Source organism: Atractosteus spatula, chromosome 13 (genome assembly GCF_055471065.1).
Source record: "Atractosteus spatula isolate fAtrSpa1 chromosome 13, fAtrSpa1.hap1, whole genome shotgun sequence".
Taxonomy (NCBI): domain Eukaryota; kingdom Metazoa; phylum Chordata; class Actinopteri; order Semionotiformes; family Lepisosteidae; genus Atractosteus; species Atractosteus spatula.
The window spans coordinates 34,537,099-34,556,986 of NC_142718.1; the positions used below are offsets into that span (position 1 = coordinate 34,537,099).

Genomic DNA, 19,888 nt, shown 5'->3' on the forward strand with positions numbered 1-19,888 from the left:
TATCAGCTAACCAGTCAGTGTGGCCTTACCTAACCTCTTAGTCTACTCAGCTCTTAATTTAGGTTCTCATTCTCTCCAGGCTGGGTGGCTGCAGCTCTGTGCTTGCTGGTCATCCTGATTCAGGAAGCCTGGCTAGAATCTTCTGACATACCTGCCGCTCACCTTGTATTCTCTCTGCCTTATTTTTCCCCATTCAGCTCTTGCTTCGCCACCCCCTGTTGACGTCAATCTCATCTTCCTTTATTATTTCCGCCTTCTTCACTGTTCCTCATCTCATCCATTACTAACCTCCAGGTGCTACCTTGCCCCCTGTCTTAAACTCCCCTTCTTTCCCTCCTCCAACATCTCTGTGGTGAAAGTGGTGGCCTGTTAAACTTACCTTTTAGGACTGTCTTCTGAAACCACACCTGGACTTCCCGCACTCTGTCTAACCCTGACACCTACAGCTCGCCCATCAGCACCGCCCTGCCTAACTGGAAGAGCATCATTCTCATTTCACAGACAATTCTTGAGCCACAGTTTTCAGCATTACTTTTCTTTTCATTTATCTTGCTGTTCCTCTGTTGTACTTTGCTCTGTGCTGCAGTTCTTATTTTGATAGCTTATTTTGTAACACAGGCTTTATTGTTTCAATCCACCTGTTGCGCTGTGTAAACTGGTTACAGTTGGCTATGAAATAGTGATATTCCTGTTTGCAGATTGTGATCAGGTACAGTAAATCACTGGATAAAGACAACTGTTAAATGAATAATACTTACAATAATTATAATGCCTAGTTAATTATGAATTGACTAACTGATTACCAGTATACTCAGCTCAATAATACTGTTGAATGAGGTATCTCAAGTGTAAGAGCTCTTGGGAAAAAAAGCATTGTCATTATTGATTGAACATGTTCTCTGTTTCTCTCCATGTTCCATATCCATGAACCAGGACACAGGTTTGGAGAAACTGCCAGAATCCACATCTTTTTAGTTGTAAAATACTGAAGGCCACAATCAAATGGTGTTCTAACACACTAGAAAGAGACAGCTATTTCAGTCACTCACCACCCAATATGCCACCCATAACATCCAACTCACATAGCCAACAACATTATTTCAGATGTCAATTAAACCCTATATTAGTGAGTCAATCTGCTGGACGCAAATAATAGACGAAGTGGTTTGCATCCTCATTAAACGCTGTTTCAGATTTCTTTATCAAGGATTTGGGCTTCCTATACACAACAGAGTTGTATTCCAAAAACAGTACTGTATATCAGCATAATTTACAATAAAGGCTGTTATTGCCATACAGTTGTGTTTCTGTGGCAACCATCTCCCAGCCTCATAAAAGTCTAAGCACAGTTGCAGTATTATAATCAATAAGTGCTTAAAAGAACATGTATATAAATTCTAATTGCATTATTGCTATGCCTTTCTTAGTAATTTTCAAAGAGGGTTGTTCCCACCCCCCACCACACCCCACGCAGGTGACACTGTGTGAGGAGGGTATTAATGCAGTATTCAGTTACATGTGACTTCTGCATTATGATAAGCTCCAGCTGTGCAGTATGCAGAGAGAAGGGGCATGTCCTGAAAAGTTGATTTGAGGCAGAAAGTGGTTGTAATCTGGGGGATTACCAGATACTGAAAGCAATACAGCCAGAGAGGCAGATGCCAGGGAATGGACGCTGAAGATCCACGATGACACAGCAATGCATGTCCGTATGCAATGATACGGAGCCATTGCTCTAACAAGCAGAACACAGCCTTTCTGTTCACCTGTCAGGATCAGACCTACAGGGAGCTATATACAATTCCCCTGATTTGTTCCAAAAAAATTTCCTAAGTATCAATGATGTATTCTAAACAAATTTATTGAGTCTGTCCTTCACAGGGGCATGTTTTGTTAAGTAAATTATTTTATTAATGTATAAATAAATGCAATTTATTTTATTTTTTAATTCTGTAGTTTAATTGATCCTAATCTCTTTCTCCCATCTATCCAACTGTCCATCATGAAGGGTCTCTTATTCCTGGTAGGGACTGCGGCAACCCAGAGCCGATCCCAGAGGACCAGGGGGCAAAGTGGGACAATACCAAGGATATGATGCTCATCCATCACAGGACACACAAACCATACAGACATGGGAGAGAACATGCAAGCTCTAAACAGAAGGTAGACACACACATACACAAACGCAGTCCAGAAATGAGCTAGAGACCCCAAACTGAACTCTAGTGAACTCTGGTCAGCACAGATTTAGTGTGGACGATAGCCACCATCATGTCAGAAAACTGAATTATCTTTGTTGACAGGCCGATTATAAAAGGGTAAATGAAAAGCTTTATTGGATTTGAAATGCCTTAGCAAAAACAAGAGTGGTTTTTGAATAGAGAAGTGTATGAAGGTAGAAGCTGTTGCAAACTACAAGGAGTTTGGTTATTGGTTGCATAAAGTACAGCAGATCACTTATATAGAGGTCAAAATGTCATCAGTACAGCATATTTTTAACAAACACTATAAACAGTGCTCCGGAACTGTTTATAGTGTTTGTTAAAAATATAAACAGTTGCAGTTTGATATTCTGGATCAGATACTTCTGGAAAAAATAATGTTTGAAGTGAGGGAAGTATTGTCGTGTCCTGTGTTGATTTACTTCGCTGCTTACAGTATGTTTACAGGCCAAACTTTTCATGCTTCCTTTTATCATAAAAAATAACACATTTCGAATTGCATGAATTCTTTTACTGGACTTCACCCATTTGTTGTATTTTGAGAATATTTTGCTAAAAAGATCATTGAACTAGTACAGAACAAGCCAAAAAAAACAGTCACAATGAATGTGTACATCATTTTAAAGAATATACTTAAGGTTTTTTATTAGAATACTAAATTTATCTCATGAAGTAAAGTTTATTTTTTCCTTCACAAGAAAGAAAAAGACTTTGTTTAGATGAATAACCCCTGCATCACTACTATAAAATTACAGTTTGAAATGATACACTGTTGAGCCTTTGATTTTGTCCTGGAAATAAGAATAACTCATTGAATTAACTCTAACGCCCTTTTACGGGGCTCATGTGGTTTAGATGAAAATCCCTGTCATCAAGAAATCTCAAACCTTTTAGGGCAGTTTGTTTATGTTAATGACTATGGGAAAATACATTAATAAACAGCAGCTACAGGCCCCAGAATGAATGCTTCTCATTTTTCACACAGACCTGGAAGATGACTCATATAAGAATGGCTATTCCCAAATGCCTCAAATAATAGAAAGTATGAGGAACTTTATTAGGACGGAAGGACTACATACTGTACTATCTGTTGAACTCACTCCAAAGGAGGAAACATTGCCTTTGAATAAGCTATCTTTGTTAATGTTGAGATGTCTTTTTTTATTCTGAGCTGTAACGCATTCATTCACACATAGACATACTGTATAGCTGCGTTCTCAGACGCATGAAAATGTAAATGAAAAATCATCTTACGTGATGCAAGTACGTCTCTGGTGAACAGGATTGTGTGGAAATAAGGTTTGAACAAGGCCTGGGGAAGCACCCTGCCCACTCTAGCGCCCCAGGAGATGTGTTTAAAAGAAGAGTGTTCTGCTGCCGTAGACTGACGGGAGTTGCATTTTCATGATGACTCAAGACCCTGGAGACCTATTAGGCAAACAATGAATTGTCGTTCTGCCAGAACTCATGTGTATCCAGCTGTCATCTGTTTCCATCAGAGAGTGTCAGCACCATTTAGTGGCTGATTATAGAGGCAAAGTATTGCATAAACAATTTTTCTGGAGGAAAAAGAGTAAAATAATTTAATAATTAAAAAGTCCCGTCCTTACCAGATTCTATAATAACTATAATCAGACAGGCCAGGGCTATGTTTTCTAATGTAAGTGTGTTCAGAGTGTTGCTTGCCAAGCAATAAAATCTCACAGGCACAGAGTATGGGTCTGCAAGACTGCCTTCCATTTGTGACTGAGCCTGCTGTACGTATTTGAATTGGTAATCGGTAGAGGTCATCTGAGGCTACAATGGGAAAAGTCACTCCCCAGAAAAAAAGAATAATGAGCATTTCTACTTTTATTCCCGTGTATCTAAAGGGTTGCTTGCAGGGCAGAGCTGGAATTCAGTGCAATGGACACGGAAGATCTAGATGTAGGTGTGTGCACAGGACCTAAAATAAAACAATGGTAATTTCATGGAGAAAAGGGTGGGACACAATAAGAGCTAAGCTGACCTAGCATCCAACAAGGTATGAGCATGGCAGGGCAGAGGTTCAAAGCCTATTTGGTTTTATATATAACTGTTGGTTTTATTAATCAACCTAAATTTACACAAGGCTCCTTCCCTCACAGCAGACACAGAGCAGCAATCACCTGTTAACAGGAAACATCTGATAGCACACTGCAATGAGAACGAGTGGGTTTTCAATAGCAAGTAGGTGGAGAGACACGTTAACTCCTAATATAGTGTTGCCAAAGCTTTCAAATCAAGCTCTGCATCAGTTTCCTGCTAAGACAATAGAGCACAGCTGACTTTGCTGTGCAGTTGCACAAGTGACTTTGCCATTAATTAGTATAACAGTTAAAGTGCTGTCAGAGATCAATACTGCAGAGCTTTTGTTCTGCCAGACAGTCTGTGGAATCACTTTTCTTACTGTACACTCCTGTGACATGGGTGTCCATCACAACAGCAGTCTGATTATTCCCTCATTCCAGTTTGATTCTGCATAGTTTAATTCACAGTCACACTTAGAGAAAACGTGAAAGTTTTATAGTATAACCGATGCAAAAATAGGGATTGTCTTTGAGGAAATACTTTATTTCTACAGTTTGCTTTCTACACACAAACCCACATACTGTAGTTTTATTCCCAAATTCCTGAATCGGAAATGGTTACATACTGCCAAGGTTCCACAAACTCATATTGTGTGTAACACCAAGGAGTGTACATGAAATAGTAGGTCTTCATGTTTGTAGTTTTTTTTAACTAGTCCTTCTAAGTGAAATTTTGAGGCAGTCAAAAAAGCTGCAGATGTGCTGCAAATTTTTCTACAACACAATTAAAAAAGAAACATAACGAAGTGGAAAAGTCCTGTGCAAGATCAGTCCAGCTATTAAAGACTGTACTTGGTATTTCATTTCCTCAGCCAGAGGTTGCTAGTGGTGTTTATAAACAATTATTTGCGTCTATTTGCAAATTGTACATTACGTACAGATGTTTGTGTGATTCTGAATGAGATGCATACAGATTACACACATAAGTATTTCTTCCCCAGTCTTTAATTGGAGTAACTGTACACTACAATGAAATTGATTACTGATACTACAGCAGCTTCCTGTCCCCGCCTCTAAAAACTGTCCAGTGTGGGTACTAATGTGCAGCATGAACAGCTCTTATAGATGGTGGAGTCTTGTGCCATTCAACAAGTAAACTGTGGTTTAATCCTAGTGTGGAGGCAGTCCTCTGAGGGTGATATATTGCTAGACTCTATCAGCACATCAGCCTTATCAATGGCCCCAAGGACAGGGAGAGACACCTTTTAAAGCTTTCCAAAGATATTTCACCTGAGTGCCAGGAGACGTCTGATCATCTGAATAAACCCTGGAGGACTCAGTGCTTGCCCGACTGCTCTTGCTGCTGATTGCCAGGCTGTGTACTGAATTCCTTGAGGACTCACTCTTGGGATGCACTGCTAGCTTGTTTACTTGGCGATCTGCCCAACCAAAGTGCTCTCCAGTCTGCTGTGTCCCTTTCCATTTGCAGGGGTCAGCCTCTGCTCTGGGGTGATACAGAAATTTTCCTTCAAACCATGTGGAATGCCATTGAATCTATTTGTACTCCAGAGCAACGTCATATTAAACATTTGAGGCTGGCAGCGAAAATGATTTTATTGTTTATAACAGTATTAACAAATCAAAACATTGTAATATTGACATTTATCACAGGATTATCAATGCTATTGCAAGGCTGACTGTCCATGCCTTTCGGAAATATGGGTCTAAAATAAAATCTAACAGAACCTAAGCCTGTCAGTTCATTGGACAGCCTCGCTATCCACTATGTGGAGCAACTAAAGGTAAGGTAGGTCCTATTTTAAATCTTTCTTCTCATACACAGTGCTTCAGAAATGTGTTTTTATTTTATGTAGGCGCAGAGTTTACCTGACTCACAGTGTTGTAGTGATATGACTCCTTTTCACATTAACATTGTCTTCTACAAACTAGGCGGCAAACTCAAATAAGACCCGCAGAAAAACACTTGAGAAGAAAAATGCGTGGCTCGGAGTGTTTCTTTTTCATTTTCAGTCACTGACCCAAATCACTCCTGAGACTGACCAACACTAGGACACCAAGAGTGATCACAAAGATAATACATGATGTGAAAAACTGCTCACCACTTTCTTTTTATTTATCAACGGGGTTTAAAGTTGACAAGTCATTTGAAATGCCTGCCCCAGTCACTGGATTACAGCACCATTCTTGTCCACCTGTGCAGTGCTCCCTCTTTTCCATTCTGACTATGAGCCCTGACATGACAAAAACAGACAGCAGGAGGGGCCAGTGTTCCACCACAGAGCACAGACCTCCTATAGTCTATAATAACTCAGCGTAGCCTCGATTCATTAAAAGGGGCATTTTCAAAGCTCTGTGTTTCCTGCAAAATTTACTATACTGCTATATAAATCCAGTTTTATTGATCTGGTCCTCATCTATGCATAGATTTTCACCTCTAAGCTTATACAGTTATGTTTAGAAATTGGAGCAGATGGTTTAATGTGCTTTAAAAAAAAGCTATGAACATCCTTTCCGTATGCTCTGGGAACTCTGTCTTTGCCCTTCAAAATGAATGAAAATTGGAGTGGATTGAAACCAGATTACAGAAACAGATGCAGCACACAATACATTAATATAGCATCAAGCTTCCTGTCCTGATAAATAACAAGTAATCATAGCCTTTTCTGTTGTAACTATAACATTTTTATGAACTCTGTATATTACATTAAGAACAATTTATTGACAGACCACAGTGAATCAGAGTTCACAGCCTGGCCAGAAAATATGCTCCAACAACATAGGTAAAAATGCCTCAGGTTCAGTTCCAAGCATGTCCTCATCTCCAGGTCTCTGGAAAATAAGGTACTGTTTATAAGCAGACTGGATCAAAGTGCTTACACATTACTGTGACATAATTACTGAATGAGGTAAATTCTTAAGTATAAAGTTATTAAAACCTAAAGCTCATCTTCTTCTATTATTCCATCTGCTTTAATGCTGATGCATAATTCTGCCCAGGATTGGATTTCTTGTTATCTCGCTGCTTTAAATACATGAAGGATCCGATTACAGCTTCAAATATCCTTCAATTAATGGGCTTAAAGGACAAATCTCAGGATCATGTCTGCAAAGACAAAATGAATAAAAGGAATCTACTGGGATGATATGTGAGTGATGGGCTACAAGTCCAAGTTCAAATGATTCCAGAGCGCATTACAGAGTGGACTACTGGTCAAGCAATGGTTTAATGGTTTAATGGTTGAGCATAGCACAGCTCAGAACTGGTGGAATCTGGATGCATCACACTATACTTGTGGCTTCAAAAAGTCTCTGGTGTCAGTGGTTCCGTTGCTAAGGGCCTGTTCACCAGCAGGTGGAACTTCAGGAAGTAGGAAGTGCATGATGGGGTCTGGAAAAGGATGGTAGTGTTGCCAGTAGTTGGGTATTTTGTTGGTGCCATAGTCCAGAACTCTACAGAGAACTAAGTTAATAACCAAGGCGTCTATTCAAGCTGATAAACAATAAGGCATTGAAGGTCATCCGGAAATGAGCAACTGATTCGCACTAGGAAATCAGCAAGGATATCTCAATAGAACATTGACTGTTAACTCGTGACAAGGTCTGTGACCTGGGAACATTTTATTTTGTAAATGAAACAATATCAGCTTCAGCCCAGCGCCTGTTATGTCAATTCCTAGCAGCCGGTCTGCCTTTTCACTTCTATTTCCAGTTCACATGTTTTCTTCATCTTTCCTTTCCTGACAACAAAAATTGCTTAAAGGCGTTAGTCTTCACAATGATCTGAAACTCAGGCTCCTACCATGCATCTCTTTAAAGAGGAAGTGCTGGACATCTTGCACTATGCATCTGCCAGCGGGCTCTAATATCTTAAAAACAGCGAACCTGCAAGTGCTGGCTGAGGCTTTTCTGGCCCCAGCACTTGGCTGCAGCCTCATTATGAGGACCTGGTGGTGGTTCGATCAGGCCTTCTCCATATCACTTGCTCATCACAGGATGTTATTTTTACATGTTGACAAAAAAAAAACACAAATACCAATGCCTGAGCCAAGACCAATAGAGGGGCAATTAGTGTCAGAATAAAATCCGTGTACACACATCGGTGCTTCACAGGGCCTTGTTTCCTTGACAACCATTCCCAAGCAGCTCTTTCCAGGTCTCTATAGTTCTTTCTCCATCCATTGCCATTTTTAAACTTTAACATTTAGCTAATGCTGTTTGAAAGCCTGTTCAGACAAAACCTGTTACAATCCTGGGTACTGTCAAGGGCAGAGGCTTTCATCTTCACTAGAGAAAGTGCCTCCCTTTCCATGTATACAATGCCTGCACGGTTTGCTTTAATTGGCATTCATTGCAGGAGGCATTTTAACAAGTAAAGGAAATTTAATTAGCAAGACGCCATATGCACATGCCTCTGAGTGCACGAGTAAAGCAAGCTAGTACATATGGTGACATGCTAATTGTAAGGATGGGTTTATCATCTAATACGTAAATACCAAGCTCAGAGACGTTGGAGCTGGAACCGCAAACACATGCAAGAAGACAAATAATCCACAAAGCCACACAACGCATGAAAAGTGTTTATAACCAATCGCATTCTCTCTCTTGTGCTTATTAATGTTGCACAGAACTATTTGAATAACCAGTTTATCCCTAATTCTCCTATTCTGAATCATCTAGAAAAAAACTTTCAAACCAATAAAAATAATGACTGAAAGCACAGAAGGGCTCAAAACATAAAGATCAACTGTATATTAGGTTGATATCGTATGATGGGCTACAGTGAGGACGTAAAAGCCCTAAGATCAGTAAATCCGAAATTAGGTTTCATACTTCGTGTTGTGTTAAACCTTGGGTTTTGAAGTGCATTACGTGTAAGTTCCAGACCTGACTTGGGACGCCCCAAAGCCCAGCAAATAAGAGCAGCACAAAACAGCCATCTTTTCCCTGCCGCTGTGTAGCACAGGCTCCCTCCGCAGAAAGACAGGCAGCCTGTAGGTCTCCAGAGCCAACACACACACCATGCCTACTCCATCTTTGACTTCCACAGACCAGCTCCTGAAAGCAGGTGCATAGGTTCTCACAGGGAAACTTACACCGTGGAACCAGGAAGGATTCCCTCAGTGTGTTTCGGCAGCTGTTACATTATTACTATGGCGCTGGACTCATTGTGTATCTTATGCCTTGTGCCTGTCACAGAGGTACTAGTCCTTTTAAAAATATGATCCTGCGTTCATTTCTAACAGCTGTTTCAATATACTGTTCAACAAACTTTTCTGATTTATGTAGCACTTAATTTGTAGGACAAAGGCTACATACTCCCAAATTCCTCACTCAGTGCCTTTAACTGTGGAAGGCTGGGCTAGGTGGGGCAGTGATAAAGAAACAAGCTTATCACAGGGTTCGTGTTCCAAACCCTGTCGCTGGTGCCAACTTCGGTTTTTAACCTCCCTGCACACCATCCTTTGGATTGGAGGCAGAGACAAAGTGCTGTAGTAGCTACCTTTACAGCGGCAGCTGGTGATGCATCCCCTAATCTCTCTAATTTATTTTGGACAAAAGCATCTGCTCCATAACATTTTGAGTGTGGGTATTTCTTACTCCTTAAAAAAAAACCCAGATAATCTTTTAGTTTTAGATTTGTGTTTCAGCAAAAATGATGTTTTCAGGCAAACCACCAAATTTAAAATGTGTAAATCCAGCAAAAGAATTAATATTTTCTCTCCATAACACATATTTGTTTTCAGACAAATTTGACTGGTTATTTAAAAGGTGGAAAAATAGGAAGAGGATGCTTTTGCAAATGAATGACTATTTTCCCGTTTTTCTTAAATGTTAGAGAAATCACCCAGCAAGAAGGTGTCCTGATTTGTCAGTTGTGAAAAAAAATGCAAATATACAGCGCTAACAGGTAAAGTTTTCATTTTTGGGGAACATTTGCTGACGACGGCATAACCTCTGGATGCTGAATTATCAAGAGTGCAGGTGACGTCCGCAAATTGCATTGACTATATTCTTACCAGCCATGTGCTAAATGTCCTTCACATACAAACTGCTAATGATGTACCTTTCAATCTTCAGGTAAAAAAATGAACAATCTGGGAGACATATACTACAATTATAATGCAGTCGTATATAATAAAATCTGGAAATGTGCAGGAAGAAGTGTTTATAAGAATAAGGAGATTTAATTTTCTTCACATACGAGGGGGAAGAATTAATAGGGACTTTAACAACAAATACCGAATAAGAGCACCAATTTTAAAAATAAAAAAAATTAAGTCATTAGGCTTTCATCTTTATAAATGTAATTTGACTGAGCACAGATTTATATCTAGAAACTGTACAAATAAGGTCCGATATTGGAGATACAATTAGCGTAGTACCATGGGGATCTGAACTTAGACCATTAACCTGCAGATTTATATCAATAAATGTTGATAGATGTTGGTACATACAGCAAACTAGTTAAAGTCACAGATGACATAACAGGTAGATTAGCAACCACTGTAGAAATGGCAAAGGACATTCAAAATGATGAGACTGGGCAAAATAAATTTTAGGTTATAAGAAAGTCTAGTATTTATGCTAGCATCATTTATATGTTCAAAACAATGCAGGGAAACAATTAAAAGCAATAGAAATGCAATATTAAAATACCTTGTACAATGTACTATTTTGACCTAATTTAAATAATATTGTGTGCAATTTTTATAGTATTTTTTTGTAATCGGCCTACTATAAAAGTCTTTGAGAGTAGAACAACCAGATAAATTAATGGATTTAAAGGAATGTATCACACTGACAGGCCATCTTTGAACACAGTGGACTGTGGATGTAATCAGTTGATATATTCTGAATCTTTAAGAGCGCTTAAATTGACTTCTTTAAAAAAAAATCAATGAAATTAAGGGGAAGTGCACTTAAAACTGAGATAAAAAACCGTCTTTACACAATATGATTACACAATAGGGAGTGTGGAACAAGCAACCCAGCCATGCTACTGAAGTTATACCCTAGACTCTTTCTAGAAAAGACTGGATGAGATCCTCAGCAACAATTAACAACTAACAAACAAAAGGGCTTGATGAGCTAAATGGTCTTCTATTTTGAGCTTCTCTTATGTTCTGATGATCGGCTGGCTCCACCTGCTGGACAATAAAAAACACAGCAGGAATCTCTGGGAGTCCAGATCACTATTTTCCACATGCATACAATTTAAAATACCGAATTGGCCAAGCCCTTTACAATACAGCCTAAAGAAGGCAAATAAGTTCATATTTTTCATTAACATTAAAAAATGGATGCAACTAAGATGAAAGCTGAATAGATGATCACACAGCATCCATTTTCTAATCCGGGTATCCAATCCAGGGTTGTGGCGGAGCTGGAGCCTATCCCGGCAAGCAACAGGTGCAAGGCAGGATACATCCTGGATGGGATGCCAGTCCATCACAGGGCACTCAATCACACAACAATTTCCATCTTTTTTAAGGGATTCTGATTTTTTGCTCACTGCCCAAGGATGGTAATAAAAAGAATAAACGCGTATATTAACTTGTCACTGTACCTGCGTATCTGGAATGATTCACGTCATGCTTAGTTACTCCATTTACATAAGTAAAAGCGCTTGGTAAAGGAGGAATATTGTTTTATTCAGGACTGCCAATTTGTAACACCTACACAAACAATGCATCCAGCTGACAGTGGTACATCATAGAGTAGATTCCACGGTATGCTTCCTTCTGTTTGGACTGGGACTGTTAAGTGGAATAGTAAAATGTAAGAAGTACAGGACAGGAGTCCACAGAGACCTGTGAGCACAAGGCATTGGAAGAACCTTCCACACACCAGCTACCCTGCACAGCTCCAGTGGTATGGCATCCTCTCCTTTGTCATGAAAATGTCACCAGAACACTGAAGCTGGCAAGGTGATAAGGCCTCAGTGAAGCCCTGGCAGCTTGACAGAGGCTTTCAAAGACATTCCAGTACACGGGCTGCCTAATTACCTTATCTGTGCTTGCTAATTGGTTAAATTAAAGAGCAGCGAAAGAAACGCCATTGAGGTTTTTCAGTTGAATGGACAGCGGGAGCATGCTGTACTACTCCAGTCAGACTTAACTTATTCTCCCTTTTAGGCTCCTGGAGGAATGCTTTGAAAAACAAAAAGCAAAAAAAAAAGACGACATTTGCCTGACAACTTTGCCATAACAAAGGTTATGAACTATACTTCTTTTTTATTCTTCTAATTGTAGAAATAATTTCACAGCTGTTTCATAATAATCATAATCATAGTTAGTGTAAGACATTCAGCTGGAAATGGTCCGAAGGTATCATTTGATGAAGGCTTCATTGAGGTAATGCACTTTGTTCAATGTGTCTTCCGAGTCAGAAGAGCCAGGGGGTGGCCATTAAAAGTGACCCGAGACACGGCAATCAGGGGTCAGTCTTTGCAGAATTCGACAGTCATGTGATAGACAGAGCTAAGGAAAACCGGGCCCTGACCCTGGTCCTGTGAGAAGCTCGGTCACGATAGGTGACGTTTGGATCTGTGACATCGACTGGTAAGAGGCGCTGTGGTATCTTTTCTCTCCTGGCCTCACCGGTCCAGGGACCTCTTCTGGATGGCCTCCGTGCACACGTTTCTTAGCAACGAGATGACGGAGCGCGGGTCGTCACTCTTCATGATGGCGCTACCAGACACGATCATATTCGCCCCAGCCTGGAGGAACAGCGCGAGAGAGAAGCTGGACATTAACCTTCCAATACTGCGCTGCCACCTTCTCAGTGCTTACTGCTCTATTTCTTCTTTCTTCTGTGAGAAAACATATACACTGCTGTACAAAGGTATTGGACATCTACAAAGTATATTAGGAGCAAGGTCATATAAAGCCTCCACTAGTGTTTTCTATTGCTGTATTATAACAACTTTGTTATTAATGGGTTTGAGAATAAGGAAAGCAAATTTTTAATTCACATTGAAAAGAACCTTGAAAAACTACACACAAGCAACTCATAAGCAGTGTTGTATCAGCTAATTCATCACATTTACCAAATGCATCTTATGAACCCACTGTCAGTTTTAATGATTAAGATACTTTATCCTTCTTCACACATCCATACAGCTGAAAGACTATTTTATGTATAACATGATACAGACCTCTCAGGATTAATGGTTATCTCAAAACTAAATGGATACTAATTCAGTACAAGATCACATTAAAATTGTTCCTACACCGTGTATGAAGGAATATTGATAGGAAACAGAAGAACAATTCTTTGCACAGCAGTGTATAGAAAGGATGAAGCGTGCATATGTTAGCAGAAAGCTAAGAAATGGCCTGAAATGACCTAATAAACTACAATGGTCTTCAGTATTGCTTGTACTGCTGTGCTGTACACTGCAAAGTGTCAGGACTACAAAATATGTCCAATGATGCAATGTTATGTCTCCCAGCACTGCCTTTATGGTAGTGCTCTGATCTATACTGCCACTCTGACTCACCTCCGCACACTTGTGAATACTGTCAGGTCCCACTCCTCCATCTACCTCAATATCCAGGGAGGGAAACTGACTCCTCAGCCAGTTAACCTGGAAAAGAACAATAACAAGAAAATGAAATCTTGCCTTCTTACCTTCTGGCCTCTTTGTGTATCCTTCAGTGCATTTAAAACAGAAGGACTGTGCAGAAGGATTGTGACATCTTTGTGTACCGTCTCACTCACTAAAATATTGCTCAGAAAAGCCCACAGAGTTTTGTCTCTTATGGGGAAAAAAAAACTACAAGCAGGATACTTTCATTTCAATTAATATTTTGTAAACATGAAACTAAATTAAAAGTTAATATTTTGAAAGCAACAGTGTCATTTCTATTAAACTCTTACTTGTATTTCCTATTGAAAGCATCAGTGCATTTACTGCTTACTACCCCCATTGTCGTATGTTGTTTCCTATCGCAGGGACCTAAACTCTAATCCCCTGTTGCAGAGAAAGTTTGAAAAGAAAGAAAACAAAGCTGTAATTGGTATGAAGTTATTAAATGACCTACCTGCCAAACCTTACACGAATTGCACAATAACACAGAGAGATCTTGAGGGAAAGACAACAGTCTAAAATCAGAGCACCATTTGGGAACTGGCCGCAATGGGAAACGTAGAGACCACTGGACTCAAAAGTGAACAGTATGATATGATGTGCCGCAGACTGCATGGATGGGAAGCTGTGGATAACGTAGGGAAGGTAATGTTGTAATCATTGGAAAGTTTATTAGCCAGTAAGGCAATGCACTAAATATTTAATTTTACTGACCTTTGTAAATGCATGGTCAGAGACTATGGGTTTCAGACTGCATTGTGTGTTTGTCACATATTCATCCTGATTCACTCCTGAATTTCAAAGGGCCCTACTAGTTAATAACAAACAGGGGAAGGAGATAATGGAAAGGCAGCTTCTTGGTAGTTTAAACACAGCTGGCTGTTTCAACAATGTGGAGGTGGCACTGAATGAGGTCTTACTGCCCCACCTTGGGCATCATGTCTTCCATGAACTTCTGGCCTCCAAAGCCAGGCTCCACAGTCATCACCAACGCCATGTCGATCTGGCCCGCCCAGGGTGCCAGGTCTTCCACTGAGGTGCCAGGCTTGATGCCCAGTCCAACCTGTAGGGTACAGGGAACAAGCCACCTCCATCAGCAGCAGACACAGAGACATCACACCTGTCACACGTTTGAACTCATTGGACATTATTTAACCCTCTTCTCCTCCTGGTCTCTGCAGGACAAAGGACAAAAAGGCTTTTTTTTCCCCACTCTGCACCTTTTGAGTCGACAGAGGATGAAAGGTTAACGGAGGGGAAGTCAACGCAGTTTGTTTTGAACGCAAGGCTCAAGTTACTCTCTAGAGGAACTCAAACATGTTACGAAACAAGACCTGGACAGCAAAACCACACTGGGGTTTTGCAATAGCTAAAAGCTGACTAGGAATTGGCTAGATCACAGTTCATGAAATACAAAGAAAGACCTTCTCCCTATCTCCTGTCTGGTCCCTTCTGCACTCCTAGACATAACAACCAAAGATCTCCAATACCCTTCAGTGTTTGCCCCAGATACTAAGTATTTGCTATATTCCTGAAGAATACTTAAAATCACCTCATTACCAGAGATTAACGTCCGGCACTTCATTTTCAAATTAGAGTGCTTATTTCATGGTGATCAAAGCACAGAATGCCTGCATAAGTATAAATTGTAGGATTTTCCCTTATGCACATTTTACATAATACCAGTCAAACTCATACTTTATTTCATATAGACATGACATTTTACCAATTAGATTAAGTTCTAACATAATTATGTCACATTACTCGGGCTCCATTTTCCTACCTCCCTTTAAATGGTAATTATCAGTCATGTAGTCTTTGCTACATCTCAGCTGAGTTTGGAAAGGTTTTATTAACAACAATAAAGGTGTACTTTGAACACCACATCTATCTCCATTCTGTTGAAAAGGCTACTTGTCTATATTTTTTTGTAATTCAGCAGCTGGCAAAAAATAAACCAACAATGAATAAAAATTTACTGTAGATAAAAAAAACCACATAAATCTGGAGGTTTGAAATACGAGATAAATGGGCTCCTGGAAACAGCGATCAGCTGTAATCCCTACGTTCGGGACTGATGAGCCAAAACACTCTGTGGCTATGAAGTGAAAAACAGGAAGGTAATCAGCAGAATTAGTGTTTTTAATTATGGAATAGAATTGGGTTATGGCAAACTTAAAGGGATGTCACAGGATTACAATCAGTGAAAACACAACGCCCAGTATGTAACCCCATGCCTCCTCTTCTGTACCCTTCCCATCATGCCCAGGGCTCTGACCTTCATGCCGCTGTGCCGGATGTCCTTGATGAGAGCGCCAGGGTTGGTGGTGGCCTCCAGGTGGAAGGTGTACTGATTAGCCCCTGCGGCAGCCATAGGCTCGACCCACTGCTCAGGCCGGGACACCATCATGTGCATGTCTGAGAGAGAGAGAAACTGCTCACCATCCAACACCCAGACATGCACATGAATTCAGTTCAGTTCAGAATTTTTTATTCTTCCCCAGTTGGCAATTTAAGTAGCAAGCAGTGCAAATACAACACATAACCACAACACAACTGGTAAAAAACAAACATGTTAACAACATTTCTAACATGAAAAAGTAAGAAAAACTAAAATCAACAAAAAGAGCAATAGTTTATCCCTAAAATAACCATTTACCAATCACTGACTCCTAATAATTCCCCATCTATGAACTGGCTTCATCACTCCGTTCTCCTCCACACTGATAGCTGGTGTGTGGGGAGTGTACTGGTACACTTTGGCTGCTGTCACATCATCCAGGTGGGGGCTACACACTGGTGCTGGTAGAAGGGCGTCTCCTTTATCTGTAAAGAGCTTGGAGTGGAGTGTGCCGAAAAGTGCTATAATAATAATTCCAGTCCACTTATAGAAGTTCAAAGGACTGATAAAGGATACGAGATGGGTTTTCAATGATGGCATAGGCTTTCCTTGGGATCTGATGGCTGTGAATCTTAAATTTAAGACATAAGGGATCTTAAAGACTCTCCCATAATTTTGGAACAAAGGTTCACAACATTTTGAAGGTGGTTTTTGTCTTTTTGACTCAGTGAGGTGAACCAACAAATAAAAGAAACAGTTAAAATACTTTAAATAAAAGAGCAATAAAATCTAATCTCTGCATCAGTCTCACAGTACTGTTAATTCAGCAGGGCTCCACATACACACATATAGAGCCATTGCCAGTACAACAGACACACAATACTGACAGAACCTCAGGGTGAAAGTACAATGCACAATTACCTGCAAATCCCTATAAAGTAATTCAGTTTCATATGCATAATTACCAACCATAGAGATCTAATGTTTTCATTCCGCTGTTTTGTGAAGGAAGCCAACAACAACATAGGTGCGTACCTTGTTCCTCACTTCTACAACCCTTTGCTGGATTGTGGGACAATGGAACAGGCTACTCAGCCATGTGGTTGAAGCCAAAAGTCTTTCAAAATACAGTTTTATTGATCCAAGGATCTCTGTCTATTACCTACAGGATGGGCTAGGTGGGCCAAATGGCCTCCTCACAGCCATAACCATTCTTAAGTTCTTATTCCACTAAAAACTAACATTTTAAGCCGTGTGCGTGCTATTTTCTTACACAGTTTGAGAAGCTCAGTTGTTCAACATGTCTTTTGCATCAAGAGGCTGTCATGTATGGAAGAACTCCTGCACCACAAATAAAATGAGCATTACCCACCGAAAAAGGGCTCCGGGCCAAGATTCTTCCTCAAACACTCCACCACAGGATGGCCGAAGGTGATGTTTGGGACAAAATGACTGTAAAGAACCCAAGATTGCTCATTTGTCAACAACACACAGTGTTGTAAAAAAGTATTTGCCCTCTGTCTGATCTTCTGCATTATTTTTCAAAGCTATCAGATATTGAACCAAAACCTAACGTCAGATAAAAGGATGCCTGAGTGAACAAACTAAACCTAATCTATTAAATAAACATTATGCAACACCCAATGCCTCATGTGAAAAGTAATTGCCCCCTTGGGCTCAATAACAGGCTACGTCACCTCTACCAGCAATAACTGCAACCAAGACATTTCCTGTAGTTATTGATCAGTCTCTCACAGCGCTGCAGAGAAATATTCAGGTAAGGACTGTGGCTTGACCGTTCCAAAACTCGTAGTTTCTTGTTCTTCAACCACTCTGATGGGGACTTGCTTGAGTCTTCCGGATCATTGTCTTGCTGTATGACCCAGCAGAGCTTCGGCTCAGGGACAGCTGGGCTGACCTTCTCCTGTAGAATTCTCTGATCCAGAGCAGAATTCATGGTTCCTTCAATGCTGGCAAGTCGGCCAGGTCCTGATGCATTAAAGCATCACACTACCACCGGCCATGACCGTTGTTATGATGTTCTTACTATGGAATGCAGAGTTTGGTTTTTGTCAGACACAAAGGGGCCCGTGCAAAGCCAAAAAGTTCCACTTTTGACTCTTCTGGAACAATATTCTATGGACAAATCTTTTGAGGATCATCCAGGTGCATTTTACCCAATTTGAGGGGAGCATCAAGCTCTTCTTAGTGACCAGTGGTTTGCCCCAGTGTCTTTCAGATGGTGGCGTCATGAATACCTTAGCCGAGGAAGGAGAGGGCTGCAGACTCCGAGATGTTGAACTTCCTGGACAATTTTACTCCTTGCTCTTGAAGAGATTTTGGCAGAACAGACACCCCTGGGAAGATTCACTACTGTCCCAAACTTTCTCCATTTGGACAATATGGCCCTGACTCTGGTTCGGTGGAGCCCCAGAGCCTTAGCAACGGCTTTGTAACCCTGTGCAGACTGACCAATGTTTTTCCAGAGCTTTTCAGGAATATCTTTTGATCGTGGCATGATGTGCTTCTAAACCCGGGTGCTGACAGCTCCACTCTGATAGTAAGGGCCAAAATCAGTCAGATATATATTGGGCAGGGTTGGCCTTAATCAAGCCAGATTGTAAACCAAAGTATTCAAACATCTGACCCTAATTATCCTTTTAATTGGGTTGGACGCACTAGGGAGGCAATAACAAGGATGCATGTTGGATTACTTTGCGCATCAAACAAATGAAAGAAGCACAAAAGCTAGGTGTCATTTTTTCTCTCAGACTCTCTTCTATATACTAATACAAAAAGGTCTGATCAAATTCACCGTACAAAATGTGCAAACATGCAGAAAGTGGACAGGGGGCAAACACGTTTTCTCGGCACTGTAAATCTTTTCAAGAAAATCTACGATAAGGGCACATAACCCGAACTTCAATTTCAGTATTCATTGTAAAGGCTTTGTAAGAGAGCACATTTCATTCATTCAATTCCGATTCAGTTCTGCATTTCGACCACTCATGTACAAAACTGAACAAGTCTCGTTCTACTATCTAAAGGTTAGTGAACCGATTATCACAGATGGCGTGTTCATATCCTTGCTTTTCCAACCACATGATAAATCTCACGTTTATACAGATCTCCCCGCTGCGTAAATTTAAAGCTTTGCAGAAGACGCACCAGTGACACAAGGGATTTAAAAAATGCCGATTTTAGACTAGAGGACTCGATTGCAACTCGTGCAGGCCAGCTCCATTCGTCCTTCTCTTTTAAAAAGCGAACATGTTGAGCTTTATCACATACTTACCCGTCCATAACATCGAGGTGAAGATAATCCGCGCCACAGTCCATCATTCGGCTACATTCTGCACCTAAGCAAGCTAGATCGCTGTTGAGAATAGAAGGTCCAATTTTCGCCGTATAAGACATCTTGCCAACAATATCTGCTCCCCACCACTTCCTGTCTCTTGTCTTTTTCCTTCCTCAGAGCGTGACAGATCGCAACTGTGAAATTCCAACATGGCTTCCTGGTTTCCTTAGCGTCATTTTTCCTACCCACATTCGTGCAAAACCGCACCCCATTTGGGCTGAGGGAGGGGCGTGGGGGGTGTGGTTTCTGTAGAGTCGTCTGTGATTGGTCACAGTTTGGGAGACGGTGAGGCTGCACTGAAAACTG

The 19,888-nt window shown here is 40.6% G+C and overlaps 1 protein-coding gene across 2 annotated transcripts; it reads right to left on the reverse strand.

Annotated features, from left to right (window-relative positions):
• Positions 1–10,445: 10,445 nt before the first annotated feature.
• rpe (ribulose-5-phosphate-3-epimerase) lies at positions 10,446–19,720 on the reverse strand. Of its 2 annotated transcripts, XM_088931261.1 has the most exons (6): positions 19,520–19,720; positions 17,597–17,676; positions 16,162–16,301; positions 14,812–14,946; positions 13,794–13,880; positions 10,446–13,010 (listed from the first exon to the last, which is right to left on the reverse strand). In XM_088931261.1, the coding sequence occupies exons 1-6, from the start codon at positions 19,639–19,641 to the stop codon at positions 12,888–12,890; spliced, it is 687 nt and encodes a 228-aa protein (XP_088787387.1). In that variant the 5' UTR covers positions 19,642–19,720; the 3' UTR covers positions 10,446–12,887. The 2 variants fall into 2 exon arrangements, with proteins under 2 accessions (XP_088787387.1, XP_088787388.1); XM_088931262.1 differs by lacking the exon at positions 17,597–17,676 and having other exon boundaries at positions 12,490–13,010; positions 19,520–19,661.
• Positions 19,721–19,888: the final 168 nt, after the last annotated feature.